This window comes from Miniopterus natalensis, chromosome 1, assembly GCF_054644295.1.
Source record: "Miniopterus natalensis isolate mMinNat1 chromosome 1, mMinNat1.hap1, whole genome shotgun sequence".
Taxonomy (NCBI): domain Eukaryota; kingdom Metazoa; phylum Chordata; class Mammalia; order Chiroptera; family Miniopteridae; genus Miniopterus; species Miniopterus natalensis.
Window position 1 is genome coordinate 6280682 of NC_142081.1, and position 19321 is coordinate 6300002.

Below are 19321 nucleotides of genomic sequence, written 5' to 3' on the forward strand. Positions count from 1 at the left end.
GTAATAGGCCCTTGATAGGCGGTAACCGTTACTGTGTCCCCACTTTCCCGCACCCTGCTGCTGCTGAACTCCCGTGGAGGGAGAACGTGGAGAAGCCGAGAATATAGCCACATAAGCCGATAAGGTGGCGTAATTTTCACAGGCTCAGAGGCGACCGCGCACCGTCCTCGCGAGGGACAGAGAATGCGCGGGGAGTGGAGAAGCCCTGGGTCCCTGCGCGTTTCCACGCCGCAGCTTCGGCGGGAGAAGGCGGCGCCCTGGCTTCCCCCGCTGTAGAGGCTGCTAAATGTTTTACACTTATTTACGAGGCAGAGCAATTATGTGTAATTATTGCGTGATGCAAACACATTACGAACACTTACAGCGCCGTCTCCCTGCCTCCTGGGGAGCCTGGCCGAGCCCCGCTTGGGATATTTCGTAAGGCTGAAATTTGGAGCGGGCGTGGGGAAAGGCGAGCCTTCCTGCGGGCGGTGGGAGCCGGGCCAGCTCGGGTCAAAGCAGCAGCGCTGGTTGGGAGGACTCGAAGGGCTCCGTCCCGAAGAACCCGCTGCGGAGCGCATCAGGCGGACGCGGAGATCCAGACCTCTGCTCCGGCGTCACCTCTCTCCTCCACGGAGCTCCCACCTGACAGCGTCCTCTGCCCTCACTGTCCCCGGCGCCTGCACCCGCTACAAGGGGACCCTCAGTGTGTCCCTGAAACCACAGCACCCCCAAGAGGGCCAGGCACACGGTGGGCACGCAATAAACACATGCTGACCAAGCGCATCAATGAATAAATCACTCCCCGGAAGGAAGGCGTGAGGGGGAAAGGAGTGGGCGTTAAGTGAGCACCTACTAGACGGGTCAGTCACAGGATGGCGTTTCGTCGGCGTTTCGTCGTCATAAACACTCTCGGGTTTGTATTTTATCCCCAGCGCACACGAGACTGAGGCACAAAGTGGCGGAGGTGACGAGACGGTGGCTCAGGCCTCGGCTCTGGCCGCTGCACCGTGTGACCGTCTTCCGCACCTGACGTCAGCACCCCGATAAAAGGCGCATTCTGTATGGGCAACCAGAACCTCGTGAATCACCCCACTGAACAGCACGGCTGTGACGGAAAAGGGGCCATCGGACACAGAAGCTGTCATCAGAAATGAAAAAGGGAATCCCAGTGGCCGGGGGAGGCCGTTCGTCGGGGGAGCTCATTTTCCCGACAGCTGACGGAAACCTGAACCGTGGCCTCTCAACCTGAACTTCGACTTGGCCTCATCCCGTATCGAATGACAGAGGCTGGCCATCTGTCCCGGGTCTGGCCCGCGCAGGAGCTCGCAGGGCAGATCTAATCTCCCCCCTCCTGGTCCTGACATACAGATCCTCGCTGCTCCTACTCGAGAAACAATCACTGCATTTATCCCCCGGCCCCACGCAGATGGCTGGCCAGTGGCCTGCTCCCTGTCTGCCCCTCCGTCTGAGAGAGGCAGAGGGAGGGACGGTCACTTTAAAGTGAGGTGAGGCCCTCAGACAGAGAGCCTTTCAGTCGGGGCTGGACAGATGAAACCCACGCGCCTTTGCCCCAGGTGCCAACTTAATGAACCACACGGAGGGGAAACACGCACATGAGAGTCAGACTGTGGTCTGCGTCCTGGCTCCCCCACTACCAGCTGTGTGACCTTGGGCAAGTCACTCCACTTCTCTGTTCAGCTGTCTTAGCTATAAAAATAGCCTCTTTCCCTTGGAGTTTCTGGGAAGGTTTAACTTAATGGGACAATGTATGTAAAGCTCCTCAGACCAGACTCAGAATGAGCTTCTTAAACAGGTGTTAGTAGGGGGCGACCTAGACCCTAAGAAAACATCTCCAGGGACACATAAGGCTGCAAACCTTGTTCTTTGTTGCACTAACCTGTCCCCAGAACTCACCCAGTCAGCTCATCAGAGGCTGTAAGAGGACTCAGTCGTCACTTGATCTGCCCATCTGGCAGACAGGGATGCCAAGGCCCAGACGGGAAAGCATGGTCCACGCCCACCCAGTGAGAGAGACAGCGGCAGGGGCAGAACCCCAGATCGGAGCTCTGCCTCTTAGCCCCCCCAGGCCTACACACTCTGCATCCCTTACAGCTGTACATAACAGATACCCCCCAAAACACAGGGGCTTAAAACAAGCACGTTCTCTGCATTTAATTGCCAAGGCCACCAAAGAACCACAGACGGGGCGGGGTGGCGTCAGCAACAGGAGTCGATCTCTCAGCTCTGGAGGGGAAGACGTCCAAAGCGTCAGCACGTTTGCTCTCTCCTGAGGTCTCTCTCCTTGGCTTGCAGACGGCCGCCCTCACACTGCCATTCCTGCGCACCCACACCCCTGGGGTCCTTTCCCCTTCTTACAAGGACACTAGTCATATTGGACGAGGGCCCCACCCTGTGAACTCAGTGAACCCTGATTACCTCTTGAAAGGCCCTGTTTCCACATGCAGTTAGTGCTGGGGGGTGCCCTGGCCAGTGCGGCTCAGTTGGCTGAGCACCGTCTCATGCACTGAAAGGCGGCGGGTGCAATTCCAGGCAGGGCACGTGCCCAGGTTGCAGGCTCGATCCCTGGTCGGGGTGCATGCGGAGGCAACCGATTGATATTCCTCTTTCTCTTTCCCTCTCCCTTCCTCTCTAAAATCAGTAAAAGGACATTTTTAAAATCAGTTAACTAAAAATGGGCACTGCACTCATACATGGGGAAGATGTCCAGGCCGAGTTCAGAGAGGTGCCCAGCAAGGCCAGCACTGCCAAAAACTGCCCGATCTCTAGTCAACTGCGGGGAGACGGGACCTGTGCCCGAGCCTCCCACAGCCTGGCCCAGCACCCTTCCCTCAACTCCAGTGAGCCCCGCTCCGCGAGAAGTGAGCAGGCAGGCCCTGGAACAGCCCCTGAGCAGGGTCAGAGGAGCTCCCCTCTGGTAAGGATCCAAGGACAGAGATGACACTAGGCTGCAAATGACAATCGCTCCTTTGACCAGAGCCTGTGTTTCTGTGACTCAGAGCTTCTCTCCAGTCAGTGGCTAAGGCAGAGACTCTGAAGTCACCACTCACCACCACCCCCACCCCCCCACCCCGTCCTCCCCAGGCTGCTTTCCTTGCATTTAATTTCCCCCCCTCAGCCACCTGATAAAACATAACACAGTGTATCCCCCCGCCCCCGGAAAGATCAGCTATTTTATCAGCATTACAAAGCACCTCCAATTTGAACTCAACTTGTAACCACAGCCGAGGACTATTTCACTTTTAGTCACTATCATGTGGGATGTTATTCATTACTGTTTTTCATTTCCAGCAATATGCTTTCTATCCATATGTATCTTTTGTAACCTTTTCTTGTAACAGGAATGAACTTTTCTCTATGGCAGTATTAGCATTACGCGGCATTGCCTTCTGGGAAAAGAAAAGGCTCAGTGGGGTCGAACCCATTCTTTCTCCAGGGCCTGTCCTCACCCCCAAGCTGCGTCATGAGAACGGGGCTCCACGGGGCCCCAAGGGCAGGGTCCATCTTCCTGGTCACCCCAAGCTTTGGGACTCAGTGGGGCCGTGCGTGCTCAGGTCCAGGACAGAGGAGCTTGGTGACACGACACAGCACCAGCTGCCAACCCCTCGGCGAGGCCTGCTCGGGCCCAGGGAGCAGTTACGAGCGGCTACAGTGAGCCCTCCCCGTGTGCAGAGCGTCATGTCTCGGAGGCTGACCCTGGGAAAGCCGCCAGGCCCAGTGAGCCCGTGAGCCTCAGTGCTGGTCTCTGCAAAGTAGGGACGACCGCCAGGGATGCGTGAGGACAGCAGTCTCCTGGTCACCGTGCTGGCCACCTCTGAAGGGCAGGGCTCTACACAGGAGTCCTGGTTGCTCTTCAGAAGCAGAATCCTCCAACATGCTTGCTGCTCTCAGGACCTTACAGTTTGGGAAGAGTAAAAGGGGGGGAGGCCTTTTATCCTCAAGGCCCTGTCACAATGCAGCTTCCTCCAGGATGCCTTCTTGATTTCCTCACCCCCACTCTGTGCCCTCATGTTACACTTTGTGGAGCTGTGTGCCTCTGCCATGCCTAAGCCTCCCTCATTTGTCCCTGAAAGCCCAGAGCCTAATTTCTACTGGATGCTCAGAAAATACTAGGTGACCTGAGGCCCCCAAGAGTTCGAACACAGGTCACCATAAAGTTTAACAGCCCAGCCCCGGCAGCTGTGAGTGGGTCTCGTGAGCACAGTGCGAGGCTCCCTCACATGCAACTCCCTGAAGACCTGAGTTTAAGGGAGGGGGGCACACTGAGGGCCGGGTCCTGGCAGAGTGATCCTTAGAGAGCTCCTGTCATCTCACTTCACGGGGGGAGCCTGCAATTAACCCGCACCTGGAAGGCAAGCTGCATTCACAGAGAGCTCCGGGGGACAGGGGGAACGTGTACTTGAAACATCTAAGTTCGCAATGGGTTAGTAGTTGGAATGTGCAAGGGAAGCCTGCAAATTGACGGGAAACCGAGAACAGACCTAACAGAAAAATATACCCAGGAAAAGAACCGGCAACTTACAGAGGAAGAACCAAAACGTGTATGAAAAGATGCACAAACCCATCAAGAATCAGAGAAACAGCACTGGCCGGTGGCTCAGGTAGCTGGAGCATTGTCCTATGCACCAAAAAGGTTGAGGGTTCGATTCCCGGTCAGGGCGCATACCTAGATCGCAGGTTCGAGAGTACTGGAGGCAACCAATCTGTTTTGTCTCACATCCATGTTTCTCTCTTCCTCTCTCTCTGAAATCAATTTTTAAAAAGTATCCTCAAGTGAGAATTAAAAAAAAATCAGAACAATCAGAGGCCACGTACTCAGTGCGCTGGGGTGGCCGCTGTGCCAACCTCATTGCATTATTTTAGAATGGCCACTGGAGCCTATTCGTGAGCCATATAATGGTTTTGTTTTTGGAGCAATACATTGTTTTTTATCCCAGGTGCTATATGCCTCAGTGCAACTATCCATTTTGTTGCTAGATTTGGCTCTGAAAAACTTGGAACCATCGCCAAGCATTAAATCTAGCCTGGAAGGTGGGTGCTGGTCTCTGCCATGAGCACATTCAAAGCAATATGCTCATGTAGAAGGTGTACCTCCAGCCTGCGCCTCTTCCACCCTGCTGGTTGGGCTACTCCAGGCTGGGGATCTGGTGCCCAAAGGCTGAGAACCTTGAGGGTTCATGGGTGACACTCAACTTCCACTCAGTGGGATTAAGCTGACCCTATCCCCACCTCCACCTTGGGGATGCAGCTCTTATCCACCCCTGTCTAAACATGTTCATTTTCAAGCCAGGAGAGTCTAGGATCCCAAGATCTGGATTGAGGGTTAGGGGATTCTAGGAGGCTCTGCCTACATTGATAGACAACATACTTACTAAGACACAACCAATATCGACTGTGATTCATTAAAAGCCACATCCCTCTGCAGACCATGCTGGGAGGGTAGCAATGCGTCGCCCTTTCAAAGTGTTGGCAAAGCCCCTTTCACAGGAGCACAATTCTGAACCCAGATGGATGACAGGAACTGAGAGCCTGTTTCTAGACCAAGGTGCCAATCACAAGATTCTTCTCCTTCCATCTTGGTGTTCGGGGGTGGGAGGGGCCTCTGCCCAGGCTGCTGTGAGCCCCCAGTCCAGCACCACCACCTCAAGGGGACGCTGTGTTCTACACCGACCCCCTCAGCTCTCAGAATTACATGCTGTGAACTATTGAAAACAAAACCCCAGGACGCACAGGGCACCAAGACGACGGCATTTCTGGGCGGGGATCACAGATGGAGTGAACTATTGAAAACAAAACCCCGGGACGCACGGGGCACCAAGAGGACTGGCATTTCTGGGCGGCGATCACAGATGGAGGCGCTGTGGTAGGGTCGGTGGGTCCTGCTCCCAAGGGCAACAGGGTGGACAGCTGTCCTGCTTTTCACGGAGGTGGCGAGCAGTGCCACCCCGTCACTCACCAAGAAAAGTTCACTTCCCAAAATACCACGCGCGGCAGGTAAAGGGAAGAAAGGTCAGAATGGGGCAGGTGCGCGTGGTATGAACCAGCTCGTACATAAAAATTGCCTAATTACTGGGAAGATACGGAAGAGCGTATATTACTCTGAGCGGCTAACCCTCGGGGCTGTGTTGGAGGCTTTCACCCAGGTACAGAGAAAATACAAAATTCTTTATGCCCCACCACTGCCACATTACATATAAAGCAGTCTCTAAAAACTGCATAAAAACGTCATGTATATTTGAATCTTTTGTGTTCATTTCATACTTAAATAATATGACTAATCATTGTTTTTTACTCTTTGTCCTTGAATTTTCATTCTGAAGATTCGAAAGGTATAAATCTCACCCATCAGGCTTAGAGGCATACAATAGTATGTCATTTGAAAGAATTAAATTTTGTTGACTTCTGTGTATTTCAGTTGAGGTTGTGAAACGAGATGGGTGCCAGCATGTCGTCCTGTCTCCTTTGATTCTGGGTGATCTCCAAACTCTGCACACAGGGAACCTCGGTCATCCAAGTATCAGATCCCCTTTGGAGCAAAGCAATTTTCTTTTAAAATAACTTCATAATTCATTTATCCCACCAAAAACTCATTTGCTGTGTGTCTCAGGTTCTAGACATTGAACATCAAGGATTAAGTCTGCAATTAGTCTTCAGGTATTTCTTCAAGCTCTTTGGAAAAAGAGAACATATAGGTATTTAATTATAAAAAACATTGTTTGTAAATATAAGTAGGGAGCAAACAGGAGGGACAGCTAAGCCAGACTGATGGGATCAGGGAAGGCTTTCTCAGGAAGTGAAATCAGACTCTTCAAGAATCAGCAGGAATCACTTATTTGGAAAGGAGGAGAGAGGGCTTTGGGGAGAGGGTGCAGACCCGAGGCTGAGCACGCAGCTCATCTGAAGTAACATGAGCTGTTTTTTTAGGGTGGTCCCCATCGACATGAACTCTGAGGGGCACACCTGTTTTCAGCTGGTTCTTCTGCACAGCATCTAGAGCACCTTCTGGAGTCTTCCTTCTTGCTCCCCTCAGGATATAATCATGAATCAGTGTCGTAAGTCTCTACCATTTTTAGAAAATAGCCCGTATTAGAGAGAAGACAAGCCAGAGCAACAGAGATTTCTAGAAAGATGGATGGAAATGAGGCCCGGGGGCACCGAGGCTGTTGGAAGAGGACTGGTAAACAAGGGTTCAGAGGCCACAGGAAGTGACTCTGACCACCACAGGAAAAGGGGGTAGATGCACAGTCAACCACCACAAGCGGCTGGGTCCTGCAATACCATCTCCCCGTATGCATGCACGGGCCCATGTGCGCACATGCGCGTGCGCACCCACACACATGCACATCTAGGGGACAAGCTAGGATGACTCTTGGGTCACTTATTCAGGTGAAGCATTGATCAGACCAAAACCACTGCTTGGGTGGCCTGGAGAAGAAACCCCAGAAATCAAGGCTACTCCATCAGAAAGGAATCACTGCAGGTGGAGACCGACATCTCTACATGCCAGGCATCACCAAGATGCTCGTCACAGAATGAAGGGTGTGACCGAGATCCCAACTGCCAGTCAGGAAAGTGTCTGTGACTATGGGGGAGGGGGACAACCTTGACCTTGTGAAGTCTTCCACATAATGCAATGCAAACATCACCTCATGCCTCACACTCACGGGAATTCCTTAACCTTGTAGTAACCTTGGACAGTTTTTTTAATTTCTAATATTCCCATGTTCCCAAAGAGAAGGGAACTGTAACTACCAGACTCTTCTGAAAAGCCAAGTTACCCAAGGGAAATTCCTTATCAAGTGCATCAGTTATGCCAAGGCACAGGTTCCCCACCCACCCCTCCTAGTGGTGAGCAGCAGCGAGGTCAGCCGCTCTGCGGACCACAGGAGATGCGAGGGTCCACTGGGAACGACCTCATCATCCTGGGTGGGGACATGAGTTCCCATAGCAGAATGTAGCCAAGAGCCTGAGACTCGTGTGCTGAGCTGGAGATTTAACCACCAGACCTCCCTTGAACATTCAGCAGATCGCTGGTTCATGACGTGTCTATCCATCTATCAATCAGCCCAGCGCCGAGAACCTTGGAGACAAGGGTGAATCAGAGGGTGAAACGTGTTTCTTGCCAATAAAGGGCAGGAAGCGAGGGTGAGGCGTGCCTGCCACGGAGGGCTGGAGTTCCGAGGGCTGCAAAGACCGCGCTGCAGGAACTTCGAGGAGGGAGGGTGCCACACTCCCCTTGGCACACCACAGCCAAGGATGACGAGGGAGAAGGGTGCACAGAGGTCAGCCCTTCCCCCATTTGGGACTACACTGTAGGGCCCTCCCACCTCCCTTCATTCTGACTACACCACAGTTTAACTCCTCCCTCTGCCTCGCCATGAGTCCCTCATGCCCCCATGGGGAGCTGGTGGGAGTCAATCCTGGGCACTCCTGCCAACTCTGAATTCAGTCAGGTCAGGTCCAAAGCTAGAAATTGGCCCTGGTGGGAGAGTTTACACCACAGAAATTGGCAGACTACAAGTCACAACACCCCGCCAGAAAATTGTTGTTATGCACCTATCAGCACAACACTACCCATGCTGTCAATCCCAAGGCACTCAGTAAACTTCCTGAACGCAAGACACCTTTCCCACCCAGGGGTCCTGGGACCTTGGGTGGGGCCCCTTTGCAAACCAACCCCACCCCAACCACTGAGACTTTGAGCACGTCACCTAATCTCACAGAGCCTTAATTCCCACATCTCAAATGAGAGGCATGGACTGGATCTGAGTTTGGGGCTGTTGCAAAGAGCACTGGATGCCCAGGGAGTCTACAAAGTCACAGAAAAATATCTAATCCCACTGTGGCCTGGGACCTATGTGGTAGGGTCCTCGTCTATAAAGTGGGGACAAATCTCTCAGCCATTATAAGAAATAGAAGAGACCAGTGGAGAAAAGCTCCCTGTGCAGGGCCCAGGCTGGGAAGTTTGTCTGCAAATGAATGAACACCTCCCAGCTGGTGCTCTCGGCAGGTGCTCCCAGACTGGGTCCCACAAGAGCAGGGTTCATTACTCACCCAGAACGTGGTGGCCGAACATGTGTCAAATGATGAGATGAAATGGCGAGGTCTGCTCTTTGCATAGCAGCATACAGCATAGACAGAAATGTTAACCAAGCAATCCAAACATTTTCACTCTCTGTTTCCACCACCATAAACAGGAGACAATCAAGAGTATTCTAGGAGAGGCTTTTAATGGCCATATAGTTCAATTAAACCCTCTTTAGAACCACTCTGCGTTGCTTCCCATGGTTAGGCTGCTGGCTAGTGCCCTAGACAGGTCTGCCTTGGGTCTGGCATCACACAGTTGCTCCACAGAAGAGATTAGTTTACCCCCTGCCTGCCTCTGTCCGGCTGCGGTTAAAGGCTGTCTCCTTGGACAAGTCTCCTGCTAGGGCTCTCCTGGTTGAGGTGATGAGGAGGGTTTCCTGTGACCCAGACGCAGAATCGTGCTTTCTTGGAAGCTGCAGAGAGCCATTTGTCTCTAGGATTCTGTTCTTCCCCCTACCGAGTCCTGAAGAACATGTCCAGGAATACACTCTGAGAAGCTGCTCAGCACACGGTTGGCAACGCGCTTCCCTGAGCACCATCTCGAGCTATCTGAAAATCAGCAGCAGGTGCATTCCAGGTGGGGAATAGCAAAATCCCAGAGAACATTCTGTAGACATGAGTTTATTCTAAAAATCATCTACAAATAAAAAGGTCCTTTAATAACTAAAACAATCTTTAATAAAAAAGAAGGGACAAAGTGGGAGGAATGACAGGACCACTCCCCCTGACATGCAGCTTTCTATGTGGCTGCAGTAATCCAACAGCAAGGCAGTGCCTGAGGGACAAGCATGTGCATCAGCAGATAGACAGGAAACCCAGAAACAGACCCGCTTACAAATATGTCCAACTAATCTCTGACCAAGATGCAAAGCAATTCAATGGAGGCCAGTTTCCAAAAGATCGTCTTTGAACAACTGGGTATCTGTATGTAAAAACTTGAACCTTGGCTTAAAACTCAGACCTTACACAAAAACTAACTCAAAGTGGATCACAGACTTACACGTAAAACAGAAAGCTATAAGTCTTAGAAAAAAAGAAAATCTTCAGAATCTAGGGCTAGGCCGAGTTCTTAGACTTGGCACAATGCATAAAAGGCAGAATCAATACACTGCATGGGTGTTACGAACTGAATGCTTGTGTGCCCTCCCCAATTCCTATGTTGAACCCTGCCCAGTATTATGAGGTGGGGCCTTTGGGCAGCGACTAGGCCTAGATGAAGTCAAGGGTGGAACTCTCATGAATGAGAGCTGTGCCTTTTAAGTCAGGAGAGCTTGCCCCCTCTCTGCTCTCCACTATGTTCACTATGTTAACACACAAGCAGGCAATCACGACCCAGAAGAGGGCCCTCCCCAGAACCCAACCATGCTGGCACTCACTCTCAGACTCCCAGCCTCCGGGACAGTGAGAAATAAATTTGTTTTTTTAAATCCTCACAGGAGGATGTTTTTTTTTAATTGATTTCTTTTAGAGAGAGAGGAAGGGAGGGAGAGAGAGAGAAACATCTACGTGAGAAACATTGACTGGTTGCACAAACCTGCAACCTAAGTATGTGCCCTGACGGAACAGAACCCGCAACCTTTTGGTGCACAGGATGATGCTCCAACTGAACCACCCGGCCAGGGCAAATTTCTGTTGTTTAGAGGCCACCCAGTCTATGATATTTTTGTTACAGCAGCCCAAGCGAAGACAATTGGGACCTCTTAACAATTCAACCCTCTGGGTAAGAGGTAGGAAGAATCTTCTCTAGGGAAACTGACAAGGAGGAAAGTAGGTGGGCGAAGAGGAAAAGAAAAAAAAACCTTAGCCGATCAGCCCGTGGTTCCCAACCTCTGAATAACGAAGCCCCCAAAAGAAAACAGAATGACTTCAAGTCTGCTCAACAGCAACACTGGAACCAGAAGACACGAGTGATGCTCAGTAGGAGGTATACAGAAGGCAGCCAATCGCCATCTCTCTCATCAATGTTTCTCTCTATCCCTCTCCCTTCCTCTATCTCTAAAATCAACAAAAACGTATTTTAAAAAAAAAATGTTTGAAAGGAAGTATCTTTGAAAAATGGAACACAGACCACTGTCACATTTTGGAGGGAGGGGAACTCCATGCAGAGCACAACCAAGTTCATCTGTGAGGGTGCGGAGCCGGGTGTGGGAAGCGGCCTTCTGAATTTAGGAAACAGCAACGACGAGCAGATCAGCCAGGCCGCGAGTGCCACATGCCCACGTGCTGGCGCGGCTGCAGTTCTTTTTTTACTGTCTGGCAAAATGTCTTACAAACGAAACCCAGCAAGACTACCATTCTACCAGAAGGTGCCTCAGATGGCTTAGCTAATAATTTTGATCAGCTGAAATGGAGAAAAACACCAGTTCAATTATTCACTTTTCAAAACCCATCAACTTTAAGTGGGAATATTAAATGCCCTTTCTTCCACCCTCCGTGACCACTGACCAAACAAAACCCAACCCCAGGAGAACCTTCACAAAGAGGAAAAAGGGGTGGGGCAAGCAGGGACATTTTTCAATAAAAACCTTGTCAACATTAACTTCTCGTCACTGGAAGCTGAGTCCAGCTTCAGTGCGACTTTGCTGGAGGAAAGCACGTTCCTTTAGCGAAATCGGGGGAGGCCGGTGCTGCCGCCACCACAAGGATGTAAGCACAAACCACCCTACATTGGCTTTTGTCTTAATAGCCTTTTAACCAACTCTGTTAATGGACTGAATGCAATTCAGCTATGGAACTTGGCTAAAACGGAGCTTCAATTGGCTATTAAAATTTAAGAGCCAACTAAGATAGCTAATTACAAAAAAAAGCTCGTGATAGTGCTAAGCAGAATTAGTAATAGCAAATGACAGTCTGTCTCATCTTGTTCCCACAGGAGAAGAAACTCTCGGCTGAGAAGCCGACCAGACACCGCGCAGCAAACCTAATTGCATTGCTGGTGTCACGGCGGGCAAGGCTGGTAGTGTGTGGGGACAAACCAGGAGGCGAGTCTGCCCAACTCACCACGGAGCAACTGACCCTCTTTACATACCAGTTACGGCGGGTCCAGGAAAACTGTGCTTTCACTCAGTGGATGGGGAGGCGCCCTTTCACAAGGAGCATTCCTATAAAACTCAGCAGGGACCTGGGAGGGGAGGGAAGGCACAGGCCCTCCAAACAGAGCAGTTCAAAAGGAAAAGTGCCTTCACTCGCAGAGTCAGGCTCTCCCTGATATTTAGGTCTGAAGAACAGGGATATCTGCTAAAAAGTTGAGCGTAGAGGGGATGCTCCACTTCTGAGCCTCATTACAGGCACCTCGTTACAGCATCGGCTGAAGTGCAGGCCGGCGCGCCCGGGAGGATTTATCGTGTGTGTGTGTGTGTGTGTGTGTGTGTGTTGGCCACTTTGAATCGGAGGCACTGGAGTCTTTAACATTCCCTCGTCAAGTGTCTCCCCGCTGTGCCTGTAAATGTCAGTCCAGTTTTTTCACGGCTGCGCGCACAGATTAGAAACAGCGGGAGGGCCGGGAGTAGGACTACAATGCCAGTAAGGACACTTGTCTTCGTGGCACTGCTCAAGTGATTCTTGGAATGCAGGACCCCGCTGTTTTCTAATATTTACACACAACTGGAGTCATCAAGAGCGGTAAATGCAGTCTCAAGGCAGCTTGCTTCTTTTGTTAGGGACTCTTCATTTAAATGGGGATATCAACAATCACACCAAAAAACCCCACTATTTTTAAAAGTTTCATATTTCCCCCCACAATTTTGCTGCTAAAAGACCAATGGGTATTACGATGGCTGTTCGCTCAGCTCGACCCTCCCTTGCAAACATTTCTGTGTGCATCGCACAGCTCGCTGGGAACAGCAGGTGTCTGGGATTCCTGACCTCGAATTGTGTGCTTGCGGGCTGGTTCCTCTGACCTCCACAGGACAGGGCCTTGGAAACCATTTGATGTAATTTCAGCTGCCTCTGCTTTCTGAGCACTTTGCATGACATAGCAAAGACTTACTGGGGGCTGCTGCACCTGGAATACAGACAACTTCTCTCAAAAACCTGGTTAGAAACTTAAAAGGGCAGGGGGAGAACCCCACTGTGACTATACGTACATCTTTAAAAATGTCTGAGTGACCCAACCCTTCTTTATATTATAAATGGTAGGATAAATTACATATTTTTGTCATAAGCTTTTAAATGCCGCCAAGGCTTTTTGGACTAGAATCCTGAGGGGTAGGCGGGGGAGAGGGGCTGCTGTATAGGGAGCAGCTCATGTGCCTCAGCAACTACTGCTGACCAGGGTAGGACGCACACAGCCCTTCCCCAGGGGAGCTGACTCATGCATTAGCACTAATACGTTCTGTAAAGTTCATCACACACATGAAGACAAAGCTTTTAATTGGGGTGGAGGTGAGTGGAAACTAATGCCCAGAACATAAAGGTCTTCTGAAGGCTGTTGAAGGCGCATTTCTCTATCTAGAAAAGTTCAGGAACGGAACTCATCCTCTCCCCCCTTCAGCAGGCTATCCAACAGAACCCACATGCACGCCCAGCTGTCACTTTCCCCGTGACAGACTGCCACAGCACTTCACCACGTTCAGGTTAGCAGGCCCTTCAGCTGCTTCACTCTGACCTCTAAGACTAGCATGTACTGGACCCTTATGAGGAAGGTCTGGGAATGTGTGTAGAGGCATTTCTCACAGCTGAGAATTACACCAAGAAGGAGCATTACAGACTCTGTACTAAGATTTTTGTGTCAAGGTCAGAAAGGATATTGAATGCAGCTGTTCTTCAGTTTTTAAACAAGCTGCAGTCTAGGCTTCACTTACATAACTGTGACCACTTTCACTTGCGTCTAAAAGATGTCAGAAGCAGAAACACAACCTACAGAAAAATGGGAACAGATCTCAGAACACTGTCCCTCCCCCACCTCCTCCAAGCTCCCAAGCCAGGCGTTCCAAACCCTTCCTGTCTGTCTCTACACTCCAGGCACAAAGATGACCTTACAGATCATCTCCACTCACACTCCTGATCATTCAGACAGTTCTAACAAATGCTTAACTTCACTAAGTCAAAAAGTGGTGTTTTTTTGAAGATCATTTACAGTGGTATATAAATACAACTCACTTGCTCAATGCAGAAACTTCACAGGCAACTTTTCACAAGCCAAAACTACAAAAATTTAAGAACCGTACTCATAAATTACAAAATGCTACTGCCATAATAAAAGAACACTCACCATTAGATGAATGACACATCCTTAGCACACTGGAAATGGTAAGCATTTGCTTGTAAAATAACACTTGAGTGATAGCTACCTAAATCGTACGGTCAGTGGGATACTGCATGGAATACAGTGGAGGCCACATTTACCGAAAGACCCTTTTCCAGTATTAGAACTTCAATGTGCCTGGTACTCTTTGTAGAGCTTTATAAATGAGAGGGATACAGAGTAACCTGTGCACTTTAAGAAAAAAACAAAAACCACAAAGCTTTTATCTACGCAACTATTTGAACCATGAAAAATTAAGTGGGCGTGAAACAGTACTAAAAAATAACAGCCAAAGGACAAGAGTTTAAATTGTGTACTGGTGACAAGATTGTAAGTTTTTTTTTTCCATTTTGATTTTTATTAATGTGATCTGGGCAATAAATAAGAATTAATAAGTTAAATGACATTAATTAAATCAGTGTGGTGTGGGCATAAGAATAGACAGATCAATGAAATCAAACACACACTCCAGAAACAGACCCTGGTATAAGAACTTAATCTGTAACAAAGCAGTTATCACAAACCAGGGTGGGGGAGAAAATTTATTTAACAAATGATACTGAAGCTACTGGTTAGCTGTTTGGAAAAAAATCCATTGTGATTCTTGCCTCATGGCATATACACACCAAAATAAATTTGACACGGATTAAAAATTTAGAAGTATTAAAAAACCTAGAAAACATCATGATAAATAATTCTGATTTCACAATGAGAAATATTTTAAAACAGTGGCAGAATTTATAATGAAAAAGATCAATAGATTAAGTGATAAAAATCAAACTTCATAAAAATAAAAAAATATAGCAATAAAAAATAAAGCAGAAAAAATAAGCAACACACGTGACAAAGGGTTAAGGTTCTTACTATACAAACAACACAAACACACACACCAAAGAGAGACCAGAATGAAGAGTTTACAAATAAAAACTGCTCAGGCTCACTAGCTATTAAAAGAACTCACATGATCAAAGTATAAAAATTAGTAACACTCAGGGATGACAGAAGCGCAAGCCAAGCTCTCTGACTTACAAGTGCAAAGGGATGGACTTTTTCAAGGCAATCTGATAATATGCATCAGCAACCTTCTTCCACTCCTCTAGCCTTTGGGCCAAGTGGTTCCCTTTAGAAAATCTAAAGAAATATTTATACATGTGGACATATTCCTGCCCAATTTTATTGAAGAATATTCCTTATGCCATTCCAATACTGAAAAAAACTTAATGTCCAATATGAAGGAAATGGTCATGAAAGTATCATAAATCCAAGAAAAATATTATAAAAACATAAAAATTATATTTATTCTCTGTAATAACATGGCAATTATTTAATGTTATCTTTAAAAAGCAGAATATAAAGCTTCATATATAGTATGATAATTAAAGATAAAAATGCCTACAAAGACTAGAAGAAAATGTGTCTGAACCTTCTCAGTGGCTGTCAGGGGCGGCAGTAGTGTGGCTAGGCTAGTGTGTCTTTGGACAGTTTCTGCATGTTCCAAATGTTCTACAATGACCCTGTATTACCAATACATCTTGACAGCCAGACTAGTAAAGGACACTAAAAATAAAATTTTAAAGGATAAACAAGCATATAATGTTCGAGTATACATATATAGGGTATCCAAAAAAAATGTACACACTTTAACAGCTGATAGCTCAATTGATGTTTCTTTCTTTTCAGATTTAACCCATTGGAATTAATAATTATTCAAAGTGCATGTAAACAGGGGATCCCAAAAAAACGTATACACACACTTTGAATAATTATAAAGGCAGTATTTACTAAAATATATTTCATTTTCGAAATTGCATGTAATTATTTATACTACCACCACTAACTTACTGCTATGCAGCTGAGTCTCTACAGGCACAGTGAACTCAGTAATTCAGAGAAGTCAGTGGGGTTTTGTTTGTCTTAGAGATGGCTCCTGAAGAACACCTAGAAGCTATTTCACTTCAGGGCTTAGTCAGTTACAAAGGTTTACTGGTTGCTTCCTAGAAAATGTGGAACACACATAACTCCTGTTGTGTGAGGACAGGAGCTGGGCACAGGTGTCGGTCCTCAATAGACCTCAGAAAACGGCAGAGAAGGTGACAAAATGGTGCGGGAAACACATGTCAGATACGGAAGCTGAACTCTGAAGGGTGAACAAAGAATGGCAAACCCCACTGAATGCAGGGAATGGAAAGAAAATAATAAAAACAACACAAGATAAACATAGTAAATGTAGAACTGAACAAGGGGGGGGGAGCATAACTCCAAATAAGGGCAAGATTATTTTACTTTTTTTTTAAAAAAAGAAAAAAAAGAAAAAAGTGGGTAGGCATCCAGTGGGCGTGGGTCAGTGGTTGAGCAATCACCTATGAACCAGGAGGTCACAGTTTGATTCCTGGTTACGGCACATGCCCGGGTTTTGGGCTCGATCCCCAGTAGGGGGCATGCAGGAGGCAGCCGATCGATCAATGACTCTCTCATCATTGATGTTTCTCTCTCTCTCCCTCTCCCTTCCTTACTCTGAAATCAATAAAAATATTTTAAAATAAAATAAAAGGGGGTAAGAAAAACCAGTGTGAGGCCAGGAAAGAAAGCCAGCAGACAAGGGGTGCAGCTGTAGAATCAGACTGGCTACTATGGCTACTGGTTTTCCATTTTTGCAGCCCTGCCAATAGAGTAACATTCGAGAAAATGCCAGCACTTGTTAAAAACAATATGTGAGGAAATATTTGTTTTCTTAATATTTAACCAACAGGTTCTGCTACGTTTTTGTGTTTTGAAAAATAAAAAGGGCTAAGGCATATACACAAAAACACAGCACACACAGTTTATCCTATTTTAGGCGTCAATGTGTTTGAAACAGAACTTGAGAGTTGATTTAGGTGTTACAAATAAACTCGGGACCATAACACTGGTGAGGACTACAATCCAACACCACAGACAGCAGAAGTCTCTGCCCAGGGCCGAGTTCCTTCTTCTGCAGACACAGAGCCCTACAACTTGGGGAGGCTTTCAGACCAACCTTCACAGGGAAGTTGCGGTCTGTTTCGCATGTGTCAGTGTCTGACCACTTCAGGGATAAATGCTGCAAGTGACAACTGAATGCCCACATCAGAGAGTGAAAGTTCTAGTCTTTGTGTTGCCCAGAGTTGCTCTAACTTGGTACAACCTGGACAATTTTTTATCTGTCAACATCCCACCCATACTGTTACTTAGTATTTTCTTCAGATCAACTCACTTTTTACAAACTGAAATATTAGGCTTGTCCTAAGCAGTACAGAAAATCACCAGCTTGGCATGGCTACTTATATTTTGAATACATATTAAAAATAAATACTTAAGTATTTAAGTAAAAGTGAGTCTCTACACCACCTAAAACCCTGTACGTGATACAACGGGGAAGGCCTGCCACCATTAGAAAATCCAATCAGCCCCAGGTTCTCTAACAAAGCAAACCTTGAAATGGTTCATAAACATTTAAATTCCAAGTTTGTTTCCAGGGCAACTATAAAAAGTCCACATCTTTAAATTTCTAATCACCAAAACTCTCGAGAGCTTGGTTTACTGTACAAACATTATATGCTACAAAAAATGAAACTTTTAAGAAAAATAACCTGTGACTAAACCATAAGATATAGAGATAGATATAGATACATTAAACGGACGTACAGATATAGATATACAGATGTATTTCACAGGATTTCCTTAAATGAAGCCAGTCTATAAAGTCTGTGATCATGTCACCACTTGACAATTACCATCTGTCTTCTCACCTTAGAGCCTACACACTTCCATAATCCTTATGTAATCTAACGTTCAAACACATATATCTGACCAGTCACAGATACACTTACTTACTACCCCACATTCTTTCATATCCTTTCCCTTTGTACCTCTCATTTCATATAGCAGGTGCTTAAGAAATGCTTGTGGAATTGAACAAAATCAGTAAAAACCAAAATTATGACCACAACAAATTGCACATTTGTATCAAGCGAAAAGACCCTTTTATTTTAAGTTTCCTATTTCCTTTAAAGGAAAGACTCGTCAAGCATGTTATATTCTGGGAAAGACACACGACGGGAAAGTGCACGTCACAGCAATTTCTCTGTAAGTATCCAGACCTTTCACAGGCACAGACAGCTTAAAGGGTACATGTAACCTAAACATTTTGAAATTTTATAAGTTAGCCTTTAATAAATTGTACAAAGCATTTATTTTAATAAAAAATTGGTTTTTCAGAGACATAGGTATTTCCCCACTACCCCACCCACAACACTCACATGAAAACACCCAAAAAAGAAAAAAGAGAAAAGTCACATGAAAGGAAGGAAAGGAAACTGGCTCACACAGCATGTGATTTACTTCTGGACTCTCTTTCTCCGTTTTGAACCTTGAAGAGAAAAATAAAGACATTTAAAACAATAATCATTAATTTACAAAAACAGAAGAACAGATAAGTATTTCCACACATAGTTATTAATATTTTAAAATTTATTAACCAGGATGATTTGTGGAGATGAAATTCATACGTAAAGGTACAACTATTAATGCCCTGAAGATCTTAGAAAATTGTGTCAATTTTTTAACATGTCAAAAATATGCTGCCCAGCCGGGCATGGCTCAGCGGTTGAGCATCGATCTAGGATCCTGGAGATCATGGTTCGATTCCGGGTCAGGGCACATGCCCAGGTTGCCGGCTCGATCCCCAGTTGGGAGTGTGCAGGAGGCAGCCGATCAATGACTCTCTCATCATTGATGTTTCTCTCTCTCTCTCCCTCTCCCTTCCTCTCTCTGAAATCAATAAAAATATATTTAAATATATATATACACACACGCTAACAAAGTCGGCCTTCTAAGTTCCATCGGAACTCTTCCACTGGTAAAGCATACCCAATTCACACTGCTCCTGAAATATTTCTCCCCAAAATTGTCTTGCACAACTGAAAACATCAAATCTGACATAAAGTATAGCAACAAAGCAAGTACTCACTT

General features: G+C 47.1%; 1 protein-coding gene across 1 annotated transcript in view; it reads right to left on the bottom strand.

Moving 5' to 3' along the window:
• Positions 1-18310: 18310 nt before the first annotated feature.
• The window catches only part of VRK1 (VRK serine/threonine kinase 1), a 69566-nt gene continuing 68555 nt past the window's right edge, over positions 18311-19321 (bottom strand). Inside the window, exon 13 of the mRNA XM_016201020.2 lies at positions 18311-18719. Within this exon, the coding sequence (XP_016056506.1) occupies positions 18688-18719 (32 nt within the window). The 3' untranslated portion in view covers positions 18311-18687. The remainder of the gene's footprint in view (positions 18720-19321) is intronic.